At 51.1% G+C, this 17,981-nt stretch overlaps 1 protein-coding gene across 1 annotated transcript in view; it reads left to right on the forward strand.

Annotated features, from left to right (window-relative positions):
• The window catches only part of LOC149308465 (maestro heat-like repeat family member 5), a 30,921-nt gene extending 15,544 nt beyond the window's left edge, over nucleotides 1-15,377 (forward strand). Inside the window, exons 13-30 of the mRNA XM_089536881.1 lie at nucleotides 550-685; nucleotides 1,230-1,327; nucleotides 1,774-1,923; nucleotides 3,110-3,267; nucleotides 3,383-3,518; nucleotides 6,480-6,640; nucleotides 7,074-7,211; nucleotides 7,562-7,679; nucleotides 8,587-8,727; nucleotides 8,871-9,047; nucleotides 9,886-10,041; nucleotides 10,680-10,802; nucleotides 11,860-11,962; nucleotides 13,483-13,557; nucleotides 13,807-13,894; nucleotides 14,152-14,216; nucleotides 14,567-14,667; nucleotides 14,929-15,377. Coding sequence (XP_089393007.1) covers nucleotides 550-685; nucleotides 1,230-1,327; nucleotides 1,774-1,923; nucleotides 3,110-3,267; nucleotides 3,383-3,518; nucleotides 6,480-6,640; nucleotides 7,074-7,211; nucleotides 7,562-7,679; nucleotides 8,587-8,727; nucleotides 8,871-9,047; nucleotides 9,886-10,041; nucleotides 10,680-10,802; nucleotides 11,860-11,962; nucleotides 13,483-13,557; nucleotides 13,807-13,894; nucleotides 14,152-14,216; nucleotides 14,567-14,667; nucleotides 14,929-14,979 — 2,175 coding nt within the window. The 3' untranslated portion in view covers nucleotides 14,980-15,377. The remainder of the gene's footprint in view (nucleotides 1-549; nucleotides 686-1,229; nucleotides 1,328-1,773; nucleotides 1,924-3,109; nucleotides 3,268-3,382; nucleotides 3,519-6,479; nucleotides 6,641-7,073; nucleotides 7,212-7,561; nucleotides 7,680-8,586; nucleotides 8,728-8,870; nucleotides 9,048-9,885; nucleotides 10,042-10,679; nucleotides 10,803-11,859; nucleotides 11,963-13,482; nucleotides 13,558-13,806; nucleotides 13,895-14,151; nucleotides 14,217-14,566; nucleotides 14,668-14,928) is intronic.
• The last annotated feature ends 2,604 nt before the right edge of the window (nucleotides 15,378-17,981 follow it).

Below are 17,981 nucleotides of genomic sequence, written 5' to 3' on the forward strand. Positions count from 1 at the left end.
TCATCTGAAAATCTTCAGTGTAACCCCGCGATTATGCCAGGAATATGCCTTTTACTCCCTTCTCCCCCCGCCTGATAATCTGCATATTCTTTATATAAAACGGCAAAATCAAGGTTTCATTTTTGAAATTCCTATGTGTGTATGTGTGTTGTATTTAAATGTTTTCAAACTGAGGATGGTTGAATAAGCCACAAATACGGATTCAGCCACCCACAGTTTGAAAACATTTAAAAAGATCTGTACATTTTAAAAAGCAAACCTTGACTTTGCTGTTTATATGCCTTGGATGTGGAGGGCTGAGTGTACTTTTTCATTTGATGCTTTTCATTGTTTTAAAATTTTTATTGTATATATTTTTTAAAGTTTTGATTTGTCAGCCACCTTGGCTCCCTTTTTGGGAGAAAAATGGCATTTAGAAAAGGGTCTAAATAAATAACAAAGAAGATCCATCTGTGCCGTTTGCTGGGTGTCCAAGGGCCACATGGGGATCTGAGGGGGTGATGCGGGGCCGAGAGAAAGGATCCCTCTCTTCCCTTTGGATTTCTTCAGTTCTCTCTGGAGTTTGGCCAGCTGACCCACCTCATCGCCCTTCTGCTTGCTCGGGCCACGGATCCAGAAGATACCATTTGTACCTCAGCCGCCCAGGCAGTCAGCTGCCTCTACAAACTCATGTTCAGCCAGAAGGGTGAGCGCAAGGGAACCGGGGGACTCTCTTTTTGTGAGAGAAGCCAGAATAATAACATTGGGCATCCAAGCCTTGCCCTCCTATGAGTTGCATTTTTCTGTGCCCTGGTGCCCATGGCATGATCCCCTCATCACAGCATCTACTTCATGGCTCCTCTCACTAGCCCAGCCCAACCTCATCTGCCCCCAAACACCTCTGCCCCTGTCAAAGGCCCTTTGCACAGTATGCTGCCTTTCACGGCTGGGGTCCCTCTCCCCGATCCCCAAAGAATGGGCAGAAGCAACTGACCTGTAGAGCCCTGGTGGTGCAGTGGTTAAATACCTGTATTGCAGCCACTCACTCACAAACCATAAGGTTGCAAGTTCAGTACCAGCCAGGGACTCAGGGTCGACTCAGGCTTGCATCCTTCCGAGGAGGGCGCTCAAATGAGGACCAGCTTGTTGGGGGCAATTAGCTTACAGTTGCAAACTGCTTAGAGACTTCTTAGGCGATATGAAGGAAACTGCTATTGCCATTGAGCTCTGCTCCATTTCTCTCCTTGCAGCGGAGCCGCCAAAGAGGAAGAGGAAGCGCTTGAGGTGGGCTGCCAGGAGGAGATCCCAGAAGGACAAGGGGGAGGACAGCCACTGGTGCATCGTTGAGGTACTCAGGCTGGCCGGGATGGAGGGAGGGTGGCTGAGGTCTGCCAGGACCAGCCCTGGCAGGGTGTAGGGTGGGTTTGGGAGTGTTGGCAGGAGCAGGATGTTCCCGGGAGCAAGGAAGGTCCAGCCTCCCCCTGGCCATTGTGGGCTGGCCCTGTGGCCCTCGCTGGACCTTCAGATCTCCTCCTTCTCCAACAAGCCAGAATCTCCTCTCTTGGTTCCCCAGAGGAAGGGGAAGGGGTCCTTCCTGGCACTTTGGGGGCCATGTGTTTCTGGTCTCCCCTTCTTCTACTGGCCTCCTGTCTCCAAGGGCTCCTGGACAATTCCTTCCTTCGGACTGGGACTGGGGGGCTTCTCCCTTTCAGCTGGGGGCCCAGAGGACCTGCCCTCTGAGCAGCAGAAACAGCCGTCATGTCTAACCATTGCACCTGATCTTTGTTGCTGCAGGGCCCAGAGGATCCCCTATTCTCCATGCAGCTCACCAGCCTCTTGCTTGCTATTCTGAGCAGCCTCCCAAGCTCCAACGCAGGAATGCAGGGTGACTTTGAGGAGGTCCTCCAGGCCATCCTCCAAAACCATGCCAGGAAGGTCGAACGGGTGAGAGCTTTTCAGCTGCTGCCTTCGGCCCCAAACTCTTGCCTGCCTTGGTGGGCTGGGACCCCCCTGAGGAGGAACTAGATTTCCTTCTCAGCCTCCTGGGCCAGCCTCCATGGCCAAAGGCGCAAGGAAAGATCTTGGCTCTCTCAGCACAGGAGGAGACATTTCTTTCCAACCACCCCACCTCACCCCATTCTACCCACCCAGCCAAGTGACAGGACCTCCACCAAGGAGGGAGTGCCAAAGTTAGAGAGGGTCTTTATTCCCCCCATGGCCTCCCCTGCCAAACTGAGCAAGTGGTGAGAGCCAAGGGGGTTCCTGAGCCTCCACAGGAGAACCAGCCATAGCTCCATCTGGCCTGCCCTCCATGCTTCCTCTCCATCTCACAGGGACCAGTACGGCCAGTCTGCTTGGCAAAGGTTTCCCTGAGGGCAGAGTGCCAGCCCATCCAAATGGCGATGCTGGGCAGACAAGGGGTTGAGGGCCAGAAAGAGTGGGAGTGGCTGGTCCAGGAGGTGTCTAGGGAAGAAAGGGAAGAGAAGAGCCCAACTCTTGGTCTGCTTCGGATGGGTTGGCAGACTGGTGTGGAAAGGTCTCTTTGGGCTCCCAAAGTGTCTCTATGGCTAACAAGTGCCACTGGGTTAGCCAGCCCTCTACCGTGACCTACACAGCTGAGCTCCCATTGCCCAGAGAGGTTGTGGCCATTCGGCACAGGGGAATATCAGCAACTCTTGCCTGGCCTGAGATCATGTGGCAGCACTGGCCCGACTGGTTGATTTGGTGTGCTGTGTCCTATACTATTTATTTCCTACACACTGATTCTGTATTGCCTCTGGTTCTGAAAACAGCCCTCGGGTGAGAGAAGGCACAATGATCCTTCTGCCAAGGAGGTGCTGAACAACAGCCTGTCTCATGCCCACCTGCCCTTTCTTATGGTCTAGCAATGAAATAAACAAGCCTTTTATTGTAAAGCATTAGCGTAGCTTTACTTGCCATGATCTGAACATGTTCAATACATGGTTTAATGGAAGAACGAGAGGGGACTAGTAAATGGCTGCAGGTTAGAGCAAGCCAGAAAGTGTGAGTGTTGTAAAGTCAGTCAGAGCCCCCCTGCCCCCCCAGGCCCCAGCATCCTCCCCTCTACCTCCAGGTCCTTCACCACCTCCATTCCTTCTCTCCTGCCCAGATTAAGGAGGTGGTAGTCGCCATCTACACCTGCCTGCAGATCCACCCAAACACCCACTGGGTCCGGAAGCTGGCGCTGAAGGTCTTGGGATACCTGCTGCCCCACCACTTGGAGAAAGTTGTGCACAGCTGCCTCTCCTTCTCCTTACCTGTGAACAGGTATGGGTGCCGGACTGTCCTCCTGAGGTCTTTAGGCCACTGTCGGGCAGTGGCTGGAGGGAAGACTTGCTACTGAACCCTGACGACTTCTAGCTGCCTTTTTTTGACTTTGTAGGCAGGCCAGGGAACTCTGGACAGCGATGGCTTCTGGTCCCCAGGTGGCCAAGCAAGTTTTGCGCATCTTGTTGGAGAGTCTCCAGGTCAAGGACCTCTGCAAGAGCAATGAGGAGGACGTCACCACATCCCTGGCAGTAAGTGGCCGGGCATCAGCCTGGTTCTGGCCGAGCCTGAGCGACTGCTTGCCCATTGCCCAGGCTCTGGTGTTTGGGGCTCACAACCTGCTTGGGGTGCTTCCTCACTGCCCAGAGACATGGAAGGCATGTGGGAGGTTCCTTTTCTATGGATAAAAGGAACTTCCCACATGCCTTCCATGACTCTGGCCGGGAGGGGATGAGATTGGAGGAGGACGGTGGTGCATTCAACTTGAGGGGACGGTAGTCCTGAGGTACTACAAGCCCCATCAGATTGCTATCATGTGGGTGCCAGAGGGAGTGCCCTTTGGCAATTTTCCATTGTGGGGATTCACAACTTAAGTGTCCAACTCCCATCATTCTCCCCATCTGCCACCCTTCTAGAGCAGATCATTAAACAGGCCATCTGTGTGTGCAGAGGAAAAAAAGTCCTGTTATTATTATTATTATTATTATTATTATTACTACAAATCAGCGTAGGTTTCTCAAAAATAAGATGTGCCAATCTAATCCAAAATCCTTTTTTGGATAGAGTCACAAGCTTGGTTATTGAAGGGAATGTTGTGGATGTGGTGTATCTTGATCTCCATAAGGCCGACAACGAGGTTCCCCATGATATCCTTGCAAACAAGCTTGTAAAATGTGGACAATGCAACTCAAAGGTTGCTCAGCAATGGCTCTTCTTCATCTGGGAAAGAAGTGACCAGTGGGGAACACAAGGGTCTGTCCTGGGCACAGTTTGCTAGTCAACATCTGTATCAATGACTTGGGTGACAGAATAGAAGGCACGCTTAATCAAATTTGCAGAAGAGACCAAATTAGGAGGAGTAGCTGATACCCCAGAAGAAAGGTTCAAAACTCAAAATGATGTGAACTAGAAAGCTAGGTCAACGCTAACAAAATGCCTTCAACAGGGAGAAATGCAAAGTACATTTAGGCAGTAAAAATGAAATGCACAGATACATCATGGGGACACCTGGCTTGACAACTGTGCCTGCGAAAGGGATCTAGGTGTCTCAGTAGACCATCTAAAAAAAGCCAGTGCAGTTCTAGGTTGCATCAATGGAATAACAGTGTCTAGACCAGTGATTCCCAATTTAATTAATTAATAATTTGTTTTATTTATATACCACTATTCCAAAGATCATAGCGGTGAACAGCAAGTAAGCTAATTAGCACCTGGTCCTCCAGGTGTTTTTGGACTGCAGCTCCCAGAAGCCTCAGCCATCGTGGCCAATGGTCTGGGATTCTGGGAATGGCAGAGTTTGGGAATCACTGGTCTAGATCAAGGGAAGTAATAGTGCCATTCTATTCTATTTTAGTCAGGCCTCATCTGGAAAAATCCTGTGTCCAGTCCTAGGCATCACAATTCAAGAAGGATGTTGAGAAGCTGGACCTGTGTCCAGAGGGGGGCAGGGGGGGGGGCGACCCAAATGCTGAGAGGTTTGGAAACCACCAAGCCCTATGAGGGGAAATTTGGGGAGCTGGGGGTGTTTAGCCTGGGGAAGAGAAGATTAAGAGGTGATAGGAGAGCCCTGTTTAGAGATTTGAAGGGATGTCATACTGAGGATGGAGCAAACTTATTTTCTGCAGCTCCAGAGACTCGATACAAACATGAAAAGCGATTCCTCCTCAAGACCAATTCCTGACAGTAAGAGCTGTTAGACAGTGGAAGAGACTGCCTTGGAGTGTGGCAGAGTCTCCTTCTTTGGAGGTCTTTAAACAGAGGCTAGATGGCCCTCTGTTAGGGATGCTTTGATGGAGAGTTCCTGCATGGCAAACCTTTTCCTGTTTCATTTTCCAGTTCCTTCTGCTTATCTGATATAATATTTCTTTTGATTTTGATTTCTTCACCGTTTTCCATCTTCTTCAACCTCTTTTCAGCATTATTTACATATATTCTTAACTGCTACAAATTCATTTATCCAACTATTACCTACTTTCTTAAGTATCTTTTAATTTTTTTTGTATGTTTGGCCATTTTTCTCTTATAAAATCATCAAGTTTCTCCCAGATTTTTTGTATCAAAATTTTCCTTTTCTTCTAATTTTGGACTTTCTTTTTTGTTTTCTGTCCATCTTTTTGAAATGATGTCAATTTCCATCATTTCTAATCATTTATTTATCCATTCATCAATTTTAATTTTTGTCTCTATTTTCCTTTATCTGGCATAAATCATTCTAGCTGCTGTCAACATAAAATACGCATGAAAACCGAATCTAAGATCATGTCCTTCTAATTTCAGTAATTTCTTTTCTTTCACTTTCATCCATGTACTCAACAATTCCAATGCACTGGCCTCATAATATAGTCCTACGTTTGGTACAGCCAACCCTCCTCTTTCCACGGGATCCTGCATATAATTTTGTTTGATTCTTGGCTTTTTTCCCTCCCAGATATATTCAGAGATTTGTCTTTGCCATTCTGTGAAATGTTTATCATTTTTAATTTCAGGAATTGTCAAAAGAAAAATAATAATGTTGGAATCAAAGTCATTTTCACAGCTGAGATCCTCCCCTTTAGGGATAATCTTAACTTCCTCTATTCTTTCATATCTTTCTTTATCTCTTCCCACCTTTTTCATAATTGTTTTGAATTAAGTTTGTTCATTATTATTATACCTAAATATCTTGCTTTTTGGGTTACATTGAAACCCGTCATTTCTTTTATCTCAATTTCCTCCTTTCTTGTTGTATTTTCTGTAATTACATTTGTTTTTTCTATATTTATGGCAGAAGAGCTGGCATCTTTTTCTGCTGTCAACAGAGATTGGCTGGACTCTTCTGTTGGTGCTCTTCATTCATGGTTTCCTTTGGAAATCGTGGCTGGCCATCCATGCAGTTGACTGTATTCATCGGCAGACTGTTGCTGGTGGCTCAGTTGTGGAATGGCCTGAGAATGAGTGTGCAAGTGCTCCATGCACAAGAGCCACATCTCTCCTTTCCTCCTCCTCAATTCCAGGCCATGAATGTCATCTACGAATCCTTCGGGATCTTGCACTACAATACAGCCATGATGGAGATGCACCATCAATTCTTCATCCCAGTGCTGAGGCAGGTGGAGTATGTGCAACAGCTGGCTTTGCCCAAAGCCTTACAAGTCAGGAAGAAAGAGTTTATGAGGTAGGACCACAATGCTTTCACTTTCTGGAGGTGCCAACCAAGGGGTGGAAGGAAGGAAGGTTCAGGACCCCTCTGGAAACCAGCCACAGCCACAGTCCCCCAGGCATGAGCAGAGCCAGGGCAGCGGCTCAGCTGGAGGGTGACCCCAAGAGACACTCATCCGGGAGGAGAGCCCATGCTCAGGAGTAGTGCCAGGCTGAAATGCTGGGCAGGGGCTCTGGGCCCTCTGCCCCATCATGCACCTTCACTTCTCCAGAGTGCACAGTTCCTTGCCCATGGTCCTGCCTCTGCTGACACACACAGACACACACAGAGAGACACACACATCTCCCTGGGGATGCCCGGGTTGGAAGCGCCTCGAGGGTCAAGCAGGCTGGTGGGGCATCTGCTGGCCTGATGCAACCTTGATGGTCTCCTCCTTCTCTTTCCCCAGCAAATCGGTGGAGATTGTGAAGGGCCTCTTCTTGGTGGCCAAGGATTGGGCCGTCTTCGCCCGCGTCCAGGTCCAGGAGGGCTGGATGATGCTGGGCACTCCGGGGAATTTCTTCCAGAGCACCCACCTGCTGGCCAGGTATGTATAGCTTCAACCTGGATCCTGCTCCCCAGGCATGGCATAAGCCCTCTTGTCCAGAAAGCTCTGCATGCAGCCAGCAAACAAGAGCACGGGAGAGAGAGAGATCTGTATTTTGGGTGTGTTTTCCCCCCATCCTCCCTGACTGGACTGAGAGCAGCTGGTGGCCCCTTGTGCCTTCAAAGGAAAAGGAAAGGGGTACAGGAAAAGGAGGCTAGGGGTCTCTCCATCCCAGCTGCCCAGGGAGCTCTGTGTGGCCCCTCTTGTCATCCCCACTGTCCAGTCTTTCTGCTGCCAAGGGTCAGCAGGATGACCAAGTGGGACCTCCTTTGATTTTCTGCCACCCTCAGGGCTATGAAAGAGTGCGATAGTCCACAGATACCAGGGGTCCGTTCCCAGGCTATCCATATTCTCAACTGTGGCACGGATAGCAAGAAAGAGAAGATGGCCATGGCCCTCATGGCAGAGGTAAGACACCCTTCAGGGGGCTGAGGGAGCCATGGGAGCCAGAGACTGCCTCAGCAACCCCAGGTGGGCTTCTGCCATGCGCAGAAAGGAGCTGGCCCACACACAGAGTCCCCACGGGTCTCCTTCAGCCAGGCTCCGGATGCAGTTGGCATGGCCTCCCTCTTGGGCAAAGGCTGGCACTCACAGAAGGCAGAGCCAGGGGAGGCTTCGGGGGACCTTCTCCCTCTGGAGGATTGACAGCTCTGGGCCATCTCTGAAGTGAGAAGAGAAGCTAGGTGACCCTGGGTTGTTGCGAAGGGTGAAAACCCAAAAGGATTTCAAAGCAGGATGAAGAGAAGGCACAATGCTTGGGGGCTGTTTCAGTAGGCTATGGAGAATGTGGGGATGGGCGTCATTCTCTCCCCGCTGCACAGTTATCTAGCATTGTGGAGCACCAATGAGGCTGAGTGGTAGGACATTCAGCAGAGAGAGAAGGAAGGGATGTCCTCACAGAGTCCATGGTTGGGAACACTGCCGAAGGGACCCCCTGTAGGGCGGGCCTTTTAGCCCCTTACTGGAGAGCGGGTCCATCCCACATTGCCAGCCATTGGGGAAAATAATGATGGGCACTGAGGTTACACCCACATCCCCAGAGGCAGTGTCCCCTCCCGTTTGTCTGCTTCTGGGGGGGCCAGGAGAGCTCCCTCATTCAGCTCCCTGCTGTGGGGTCTCAGGTTGGGGTCCTGTTGGGGGGTAGAGAGGCTGTGATGCTCCTGGCTTCCAGCTCAGCACCAGGGTATGCCCCTTTCACTTGCCTGGTGGTGGCCCTCCCAGGCAAGCCCCCTACCCTTTTGATTCCCCCCTAGCTCACACACACACACACATGCATGCACTCACACTGCTGCTTTCTTCCCTACCTTGCCCCCAGTTTCTTAAGAGCCCACCTGGTCTTCAGCCGATGGACCGTTCGACCATCAGGCATCAGCTGAAGGAAGCAGCTGCCTCTTCCAGCCTGGTCCTCAAAGACCTTTTTTTGGAGGCCCTGAAAAGCTTTGCTGAGCCACAGGAGGTAAGTAGTAGTAGTAGGAGGGTCTCAGGGGGTCCTACAAAGGTGGGTTCCTGTGCGAGGAGGTGGGGCCGGTAGAAACCCCCACGTGCAGGGAGTTCCCCCAAAGCCTCCACCTCATCCCGGCCTCCTCCGGTCTTGCTTAGGTTGAGGGTTTGCGGGACCAGCTCCCTAAGATCATGGAGTCCATATTCAGTGGACCAGAACAGGACATCCTAGAAGGCCTGAAGGAGATGATAGCCACTCTCCATGACCTGGATGACCAGGGTATTGGAGCCCTCATCTTGGAGTTGGCTATGAACATCCGCTCCTTCTTTGACGACGTAAGTACCAAACGTGGACAAACCTAACATTGTCCCTCCTAGGGCCTCATTTCCCACTAAAGCACTGTGGAGGGTGAACAGCCCCCCTCTGTTTCCCAGATCCCTGACTGCCCTCCTATGATGGTCAGCGGCTGCAGGCCAGAGAAGGACAGAGTGTCCCTGGAGCAAGTAGAAGTCCTGGTGAAGGAGCAGAGGCATGCTTCGTGTGGGGAAGGACTTTATCAGTCAGGAGGCAAGAATATTCTCCTGTCATTAAATCACAATAACAGGGTGGTTTTCACACGTTGTACTGCAACATTGCAATTAGCGGACCATTATCCTGTGAATAAACAGCAAAATCATTAAAAACTCAGTGGAAACCTTGAAGGAGCCTTGAAGTCATTCCACATCCTTCTAGGCTTCTCGCAATCCTTTGGCGGGCCGCATGCAGCCCCCAGGATCTATCTTGTCCAGATCTGGTGCAGAGCTTTGAACAGAGTTTTTCATATAGTTTACATTTAAAGGGTTAATGTTTTTCCCTTTCTAATTTTTTAAAACTTTGTAATGCTTTATACTGCTTTCAACCTGTGACATTTTAAATTTAGCCCCCTTGAATCCCTATACCTACTCTATCATTCTTTGCGTCTATTGCCTTTCCAAGCATCCTTGAGACGCACACACTAGCCAGGCCAGAGACTGCTGTCCTCCCTGAGGCCCTCCAGACAGACCTTCTAGCGTTCAGAAGGGGAGGCTCCTGATGGAGAGGATCTCCCCATGTGCCAGTGGACAGCGTGGCTCCCCCAGGCTTGACCCGACATGCATTCCTGTGTGCTTCTTGCTTCTTCTCTTTTCTCCCCAGGAAAGAGCCATCGTCCGGTACAGTGCCTTTACCCTCCTGGGAGAACTGTTGAGGGGAGTGTCGGAGGCTGACAAGGTCCTCATGGAGAGGGAGGTGGTCTTCAGCCTCCTCCCGCTGCTCCTCCACCTGATGGACCGGGACTCCACCGTCAGCACGGCAAGTCCAGTCAGAACTAAGCCTCTTTTCTTCCCAGACCCAGTCCACCCCCAACCCTGAAATGCTTTCAGCACTTCAGCTTTTCTGGAACAGCTGAAGGTTGTTTTCTGGTTGAATGGCAGAAACTTTTGGGCCTTTAGGCTAGTCAGTTCAGGCAACCAGGGGAACGTGCGGACTGCGAGGGCTGTGGGACTACCCCATCATCCGTCAGCCTTGGACATTTTAGCAGGGAGCGATGGGGGTTGCAATCTGTCAAGGCCTGAAGGCACAAACCTCCTTCATCCCTCCTTTGAGCTTCCAAACAGGAACAGGAATCATCACTCCTTTCAGATGTGGCTAGGCTGAAACTCCCATCATCCCCTTAAAGTGGAAAGGGGCCCCAGGGAAACAACAGTCAAGGATGATGGTGCGCTCTGGGTCCCAAGCTGGCAAACAAGAGGGGGCTTAGCATTTTTTAGGAGGGGTGTCTGCCACTCAGGCTGTGAAGAGGCAGGGAGATTCTGGTTGTCAGGAGGAGGTGGAGAGAGGGGCTAAGGTAATGCATCCCAGTAGGGCACCGCATAGAAGGGCCTCAAGCGTTCCACGTGGCAGCCTCTTGCCCCTTGGGAAACCAATCTCCATCTCTCTTTGTGTTGCAGAGCTGCAGACTGGCCCTGCTGGACTGTGGGCTCTTTCTGGGATGGACGGAGCTCCCCCTCATCTTCTGCAGCCTGGCCTGGGAGGATCTCCAGAGCTGCCTCTCCAGTATCTGGAAATATTTGGTCAGTGGAAACATTCCCCACCCTCCCACCTTCCCTCTGCTTGCAGTTTCTTCTGCATAAATGGGCCTGTTGGAGCAATGGGAATGGCCAGTGAGCAACACAATTGGGGATCCGTGGAGATGTGGCTTGGGGCATATAGAGCAGCCAGCAGGGGTCATCATTAGAACCGTGGCTTCTGCAGTGAGTGGGCCATGGCCAGATCCATCAGGCTGGCAATCGAAGGATAGCAATAGTAATAGCAACTACATTACTCTACTGCTTATCAGTGCACTTAAGCACTCTCTAAGCAGTTTACAAAGTGTAAGCCAATTGCCCCCAACAATCTGGGGACTCATTTCAGCCACCTCCTCGGAAGGATGCGAGCCTGAATCGAGCTTGAGCCCTTTCGCTGGTATTGAACCCGCAACCTTATGGTTTGTGAGTGAGTGGCTGCAGTACAGGCACTGAACCCCTGCGCCACCAGGGCTTGTAGCGGGATCTCCTCGGAGGTTTTAGACGCAGTGAGGAGAGCTAGCTGGCTTCATCTGGAGACCTTTTTTGCTTGGGAGAAAGGAAGAGAGGTGACTCTTCATGGGACTTGAAGGCAAACACACACATGTACCCTGATCTTGCATAATCCCAGAGGTGCCTCTTTGGAGATTGGGCAGTTTTGCCCCACTGGTCCCCAGGGAAGCCATTCAGGTCTCTGCAAACACTTCCTCTGGTGCACATTCCCAGGGAGGGGGCCATTGCTACAAAACCCCAGATCTGCCTTTCCCAGCAGCTGTGTCAGCATTGGCAGGCAGAACCTCTCCTGTGTCCCAGGGCTGGCAGAATCAGAGTCTGTCCCCTTTCTCGCATCGCAGCCACTATCAGGGCCCTGAATGCTCACTCTTTCGTGTGTCTGCTCCTTACAGAGACACATGATCCACCACGTGCAGGGTTGGTTGTAGCCACGGGCCGGCTGGCAACAGGTTACCCCGGCTGCACTTCGTGCCAGGAATCAACCCATGAGTGACCATGGCAATGTGGGGCTATGGGGCTTACTACTGATGCCTGTCGTTTCCTTTCCTGGCAGATGGGGAACCACAGTGACAGCGCCCACGTGTTCCTCTCCCAGGCCTTGCAATACCTCCACCACCCCCAGGCTGAAATTAAACACGCTGCGGCAGAGTTCACAGGTAAGCCAAAAGCCGGGCGTCTCGTGAACTCTCCCCCTCCTATGCATGGTAATATTGCCTCCTTCCTCCCTCTGGGTCCTTTGGGAGACCCCTCTCTGGGAACAGAAGTGAGGCCGCGAAACGTCCCCCCATGCCTGGTGCTCCCCACAGCATTCCTGGGCATGTGGACCCTCCACAAGCCTTTGGTGTGAGTTTTTGGACTTGCCACTGGCAGGTTTCTCGGCATCATTTAGCAAAGGCTGTATTGCCAGATTGGTTTATTTCATCCCTCTGGGAACATCCTTTTGAATGGATTGCATTGGGAGGGGAGGAGCCGGACTGTTATTGACTTCACCATGGAGTTGTGCCTTTTTGGGTGTCAAATGCCATAACCAAAATCTGAATGGTTAAGTGTCTACATTTATGATGTTCTGACATGTATTAATACATAAACAACCAGAGGCATCCCTTTCTATTATATTATTATTACTCCTTTTTAAGATACATCTTTTAAAAATCACATCAGTCACACATTTAAAATATAACAATAATTGTTGTTGTTGGTATTTCTTACCCACTTCTCCCTATGGATCAAGGCAGGGAAACACAACAATTAACAGATAAAAAAAAATAATTAAAAAGACATCAGTTACAATACACATCAATTTAAAATGACTAATAACATATGTACATATTCAAATGATGCACATTTAAAATTCATCATTTAAAAGTCACAATTTTAAAAATCATCTGGATAGACCTGTCTCCCTTGCACCCCCTAGACACTTGGGCCAAGGAAGCTGGTGGGACAGAGAGAAGGGTGGCATGGAAGAAGACCATGCTCCAGGCAAGCTGTGCCCCATAGTTTGAATGTGGGGTAGTGTGGTAGGGGTCAGGACTGCTTGGGTGGAGATGGTGGTGGAGGAGTCATGGGAGAGAGTCCTCTGCTCTCTGCCCTTCCGCATGAGTCACAGGCAAAGTGGGACAGTCCCACGGAGCACAGGGCCTCCCCCAAAAGGACATGTGGCAGAAAGATGGGCACCACAACTATTACCATTAGATTCAATGATATATGAGAATTAACACTCCTAAGGATTCTGTATGGTGTGGTAACAGGAGGAGGAGGAGGAGGAGGAGGTCAGTGGGGAGATGGCAGCGTGAGCTACCAAGCCGGGTGACACCAACCCTAGTGACGCCAGTAGCACAGGGTCTCCCCTGAAAAGATATGTGTCTCCAAAATGGGTGCTTGCCCACCACTTCCTGCCCCATGCCACCAAAGCACCCACCCTGACAAGGAACAAAGGCAGCACCAGCACTCCTGCCCCCAAGTTGCCAGGGCTCACATGCCAGCCATCGAAAGGCACAGATTCAGCTGGTCCTTTGGCACATGAGACCAAAGGTTTGAGGGCATGGATTTTAATGTTATGGAATGGGGCTGGTGTAGGGGGGGGGGGGGGGAGAGAATCTCTGTTTGTAAAGGAATGGTTTGATGGGATGCACAGAATAAATACCGAGGTCTCAGACTGCCCTTTTCTGCTCAGGATATATACTAACATCCTGCAGTTCTGAACTATCAAAGAGCCTGGAGCAGGAGGACATAGTGTATCTTGGAAAAGGTAAGGGGTGGGGTTGCTGGGTTTATTTTTGGGAGGGGGCAGTTCTTCTTCCCTGACCCACCGGGGCAACTGGAGGTTTTCTTTGCATGGGAGTGAGAGAGGAGAGGGAGATGCTGGCCTACTTCTCTTTCTGTGGGCACAGGAGGTGGCTGGAAATCCCAACCTGCTCCACATCCTCCATGCCTTGCAGGCATACTAGTTTTCAGCAGCATCTAACTGGGTCACCTGTGGACCTGTTTTTTACTCCAGTCTTCCAGGAATTGCACAAAGATCGCAGCCTGGCAAACTTTTCAAACATCTACGCCACGGCTCTACAAAATCTGTCTGCCACGAACAGGTGAGCAGAGCATCCTCAGTGGCAGAGTCAACCCAAGGAAAGTGAGGGAGGGAGGGCCGTGTTCCCCTGTGGGGTGTGTCCGCATGTGTGCATGCAAAATAACAGGAGTCGATGTGGCTGGCATGGCTGCTACAGGGTGGTGGATTGAGGCTGGCCAAGATCATCATGGTGCCCCATCTTCTGCCAAGTGAAGAACAAGGGCTGGGCCTAGAGAAGTCAGTCTGAGGTCCCCATTGTGTCCTATGATCCCTCCACAGGTTGTCAAGTGTGGAAGAGAAGGTTGAAAAGACTCCCGAGGAGGAGAAAGACAGTATGCCTGAAGGTGAGAGTCCTTTGACCCCACATTCCCCCCCATGAACCCAAGAAGGACTCCTACCGGGGGTGGAGGATCTCCTTTACCCTGCCTCCCAGGGTGTCAGCAGTGTTGGAGGGTCTTTATTGATCTGGGAAGGAGCAGCAAGGCTGCCCCTAAAGGGGGCAATTCAGAAGATGGAGACCTCCCCGCCAGGTCTCCCACTGGGGAGAACCTGTTTGCCCTGACTTTTGTCCAGACCCAAGTGCCTGTGGAGCTGAGACACAGCACACCTGCCTCTGTGCATACGTGCTTCTGTGTGTGTTTGTGCTGGAAAAGGAGGGAAGGACCAATCTCTCATCCTGCCTGTTCCTCTGCAGAGATGCAGCCGAGTGAAGCTTCGGACAGCCAGACAACCAGCTCCATCCCACCATTGGAACCACTGAACTCCCCCTTGCCAGAAGATCCACCCATGCAAGAGGTAAGCTGTGAGATGTTTCTGGGCACACAAAGCCCCCAAGGAAATAACCAGCCTCTCACGCAGCAAGATACTGCTCTTGGGGGTCCCCTCTTCCTCCTCTGCCCCAGGAAAGAGTGCCTGGAGGCGCAGAGGAGGAAGCCTGCCCCCAAGCCAACTGGTACACAGGGCAGGAGAGCAGGCCTCCAAGGGCACCATGGAGGCCTGACAGATGCCAGGGGGAGCAAAGGGCAAACGGGACTTTTTTGCTTCGACTCATTGCAGGGAAAAAGGCCGAAGAACCAAGCGACCCAGAGGAAGCGTTGCTTTCCATGAGTGCTTCTGGTGCTGATGCTGCCACAGGAGGAGAGACTGATTCTGCTGCTGGAACTGGAACAACCACTGGTTGTGAAATAGATCCTGTTCTAGAGGATCAATTGCTCTTCCTTTGGCCTAGCTTGAAGATTTGGGCCTCTTCTGATGGTTGCCTACTTGGTCCTGTCTGCCCTTTTACACTTTAGACATCAAGATTGCCATTCCTGAAAGTCTCTTTGCCCAGCAGTGCCACCCAAAGAAGGGGCAGCCCTTTCCCCAGGCCACAGCCACGAGGGAGGAGACTCTCAGCGGCCTCTGAGCAGGATGGCTCTTCCTCTGCCCAAAGTGGAAAGAAAGGGCAAGGAGGACCAACCCACTGTTGCCCTGGTCGGGCTCCTGGACAAATGCTTCCTCCATTCCTCCCCAACCAAGCTGTCCCTGGGGCTCTCAGGGCTCTTCTCCAGGAGGATGTTTGGGAACCTCTCTGGCTTCCAGCTTCTTCTGCTTTCCTCAGGATCCTCTGGCCATCCAGGGAAAGAGGGCTCCTTCCGCCTCCGGGAGCCCAGACCAGGCCCATCCTTGGGAACCTGGAGTTCGTCGGTGGACTTATCCAGCCACACAGGCAGAAGCTGGCCGCCCGGAGCCAGCACACGTGAGTGGGATTCACTGAAGGTCTCTGCCCAGCAGTGCCACCTGAACGAGGGGCAGCCTCTTACCCTGGCCATGGCGACATGAGAGGAAAGCCCTGGCTGCCTCTGAGAAGGATGGGCTTTTACTCTATCCAAAGGGAAAAGAAAGGCCTCATTCCTATTATCTTTTAAACCGGATTGTGATTTGGTATGAACCGGTTTAAAAGAGCACGGTTCCCACTTAATTTGAATTGCTGAAGCGATTCCAAAAAGGGGGGGGGGGCATGCTTTTGACTCATTTAACCCGTGTCAAAAAGATGCAGTTTTTCTGGTTCTTTTGTGCTGAATCAATTTATTCAGCCCAAGTGGGAACCATGCCAATTTGAATCAGCCCCGGCAGTCCCATGCTTCCCCAACCTCTCCATCCCAGCCTTCCCTGGCCTCCTTCACACCTCCTTCCATCCCTCGGCCTCCTTGCCGCCTTCTGTCCTCCAGACTTCTCCATGTCCCCAGCCTCCTTCACACTGCCTTCTGTCCCCTGGCCTCCTTTCCCCCTTCCTTCCCCTGGCCTTCTCCATGTCCCCAGCCTCCTTGCTTCTTTCCATCCCAGCCTTCATGCCCCCGGCCTCTCCTGGTACAAATATCCTCTGCCACTGAACTGATTCGTCAATTTGGATTGGTTTACCCAAATCAGTGGAAACCAAATCAAGTGGGAATGAGGCCAAAGAAAACCTTGTGAGGCAGGACAAGGAGGTGCAACCTGCTGTTCCCACAGTGGGCACATGGGAAATTCCCTCTTCCATTTCCTCCCAAGCAGACTGTCTCCCATGCTTTCAGAAGGATTTTTGGGAATCTCTGAGACTGCCAGCTCCTCTTGGTTTCCTGGAGATCTTCCGGCCACCTGAAGACTCCTCTGGGAGCCAAGACCAGGCCCGGCCAGGGGGAACAGCAGGCTGCACCTCCTTCCTCCTCCTTGAAAGACATTGTTTTGGGGTGGAGGAAGAGTTCATCCTCCTCAGAGGCCACTGGGGACCTCCTTCCTTGTGGCTGTGGCCATGGGAAGGGGCTGTCCCTTGTTCAGGTGGCAATGATGGGCACAGAGACCTGTGGGAACAGCAGGATCCATTCATGTGTGTTGGTTATGAGCAGCTGGTTTTTGCCTGTGTGAGTGCATTAGTCCACTGGGGCCCAAGGCTGACTGTTTGTGTCCGATGAGCGGAGGTGATCTTGGTATCTCCACTGCCAGGTAAGGTCCCCTTCCTGAGCGTCTCCTCTCAGGGAGATGGGGCTTCTGCTGAAAGGAAGTAAGTCTTGGTGGAGCTAGCATCCACTAGTTGCAGTCCCAGACCCTGGAGCATGGTGACAGAGCTTGGCAAACAGGTTTAGCTAACATGGTTGTTTTGTCCGTGTGTGGTGAAAGAGGCAGTAAAAGATGAGTTTGGGGTCCTGTGGGGTTAAACCTCTCCAGACTGAGGGTCAGTTGGGGAAAAGCTAGTTTGTTTGTTTGAGCTCAAGGGAGGCTTGCTTGTGTGTTCTTTAGTGTCTGTTGTTCTACTGCAATTTGGGGGCTTTTGTCTGTTGCGTCAAGGCTGATTGTTTCTGTGAGCTGCGAGGAGGTGTGATAGCACTCTGTTGGGTGTATTCCCAGGTCTCAGGGAGGCAGGGCTTCTGCTGAGAGGAAGTGAGGCAGAGACTTGGTGGACGGAGGAGCTAGCAGCTAGTCTCTCTGTCTATCTGCACCTGCAGCCCCACTCCATGGAGCTTGTGGGGGTGGTCCAGAGTTCTCTTCAGTGCGTTCTTAAGACTACCGAGCATGATTAAAATGAGAAATAATAATAAATAATATATATATATTAAATTTATATCCCACCTCTCTATCAGAGACAATCGAGGCGGCTTACATATTAAAACTCCGTACAAATCCCAGTATCCCCTTCTCTCCCTTCCCCAAAACCAGAACTAAACAATGAGACATTAAAATAATCCAACATAAGATAGTCCACTTAAAATAAACAATGAGGGATTAGGCACAGGGCAGTCGATGGGGTAAACATATTAGTTGGGTGTGTGGCCAGGATTGCTATTCGGGGAAGGCCTGCCGGAAGAGAGCCATCTTTTTAAAGCTCTCTAAGCTTGTAATAAGATGGATCTCCTCCGGCAGGCCATTCCATAGTCTGGGAGCGGCAGAAGAAAAGGTCCTCTGGGTGGTTGCACCCAATCTGGTCTTTATAGGTTGCAATACTTTTCCCCCAAGGACCTAAGTGTGCAGGGTGGATTGTATAGAAGGAGGCGGTCCCTTAAAAAGGTTGGAGCCAAGCCATGTAGGGTTTTAAAAGTCATAACCAACACCTTGTATTGCACCCAGAAACCAATAGGCAGCCAGTGGAGTGATTT

This window comes from Sceloporus occidentalis, unplaced genomic scaffold (genome assembly GCF_023333645.1).
Source record: "Sceloporus occidentalis isolate IW3139 unplaced genomic scaffold, rSceOcc1.0.p SCAF_8, whole genome shotgun sequence".
NCBI lineage: Eukaryota > Metazoa > Chordata > Lepidosauria > Squamata > Phrynosomatidae > Sceloporus > Sceloporus occidentalis.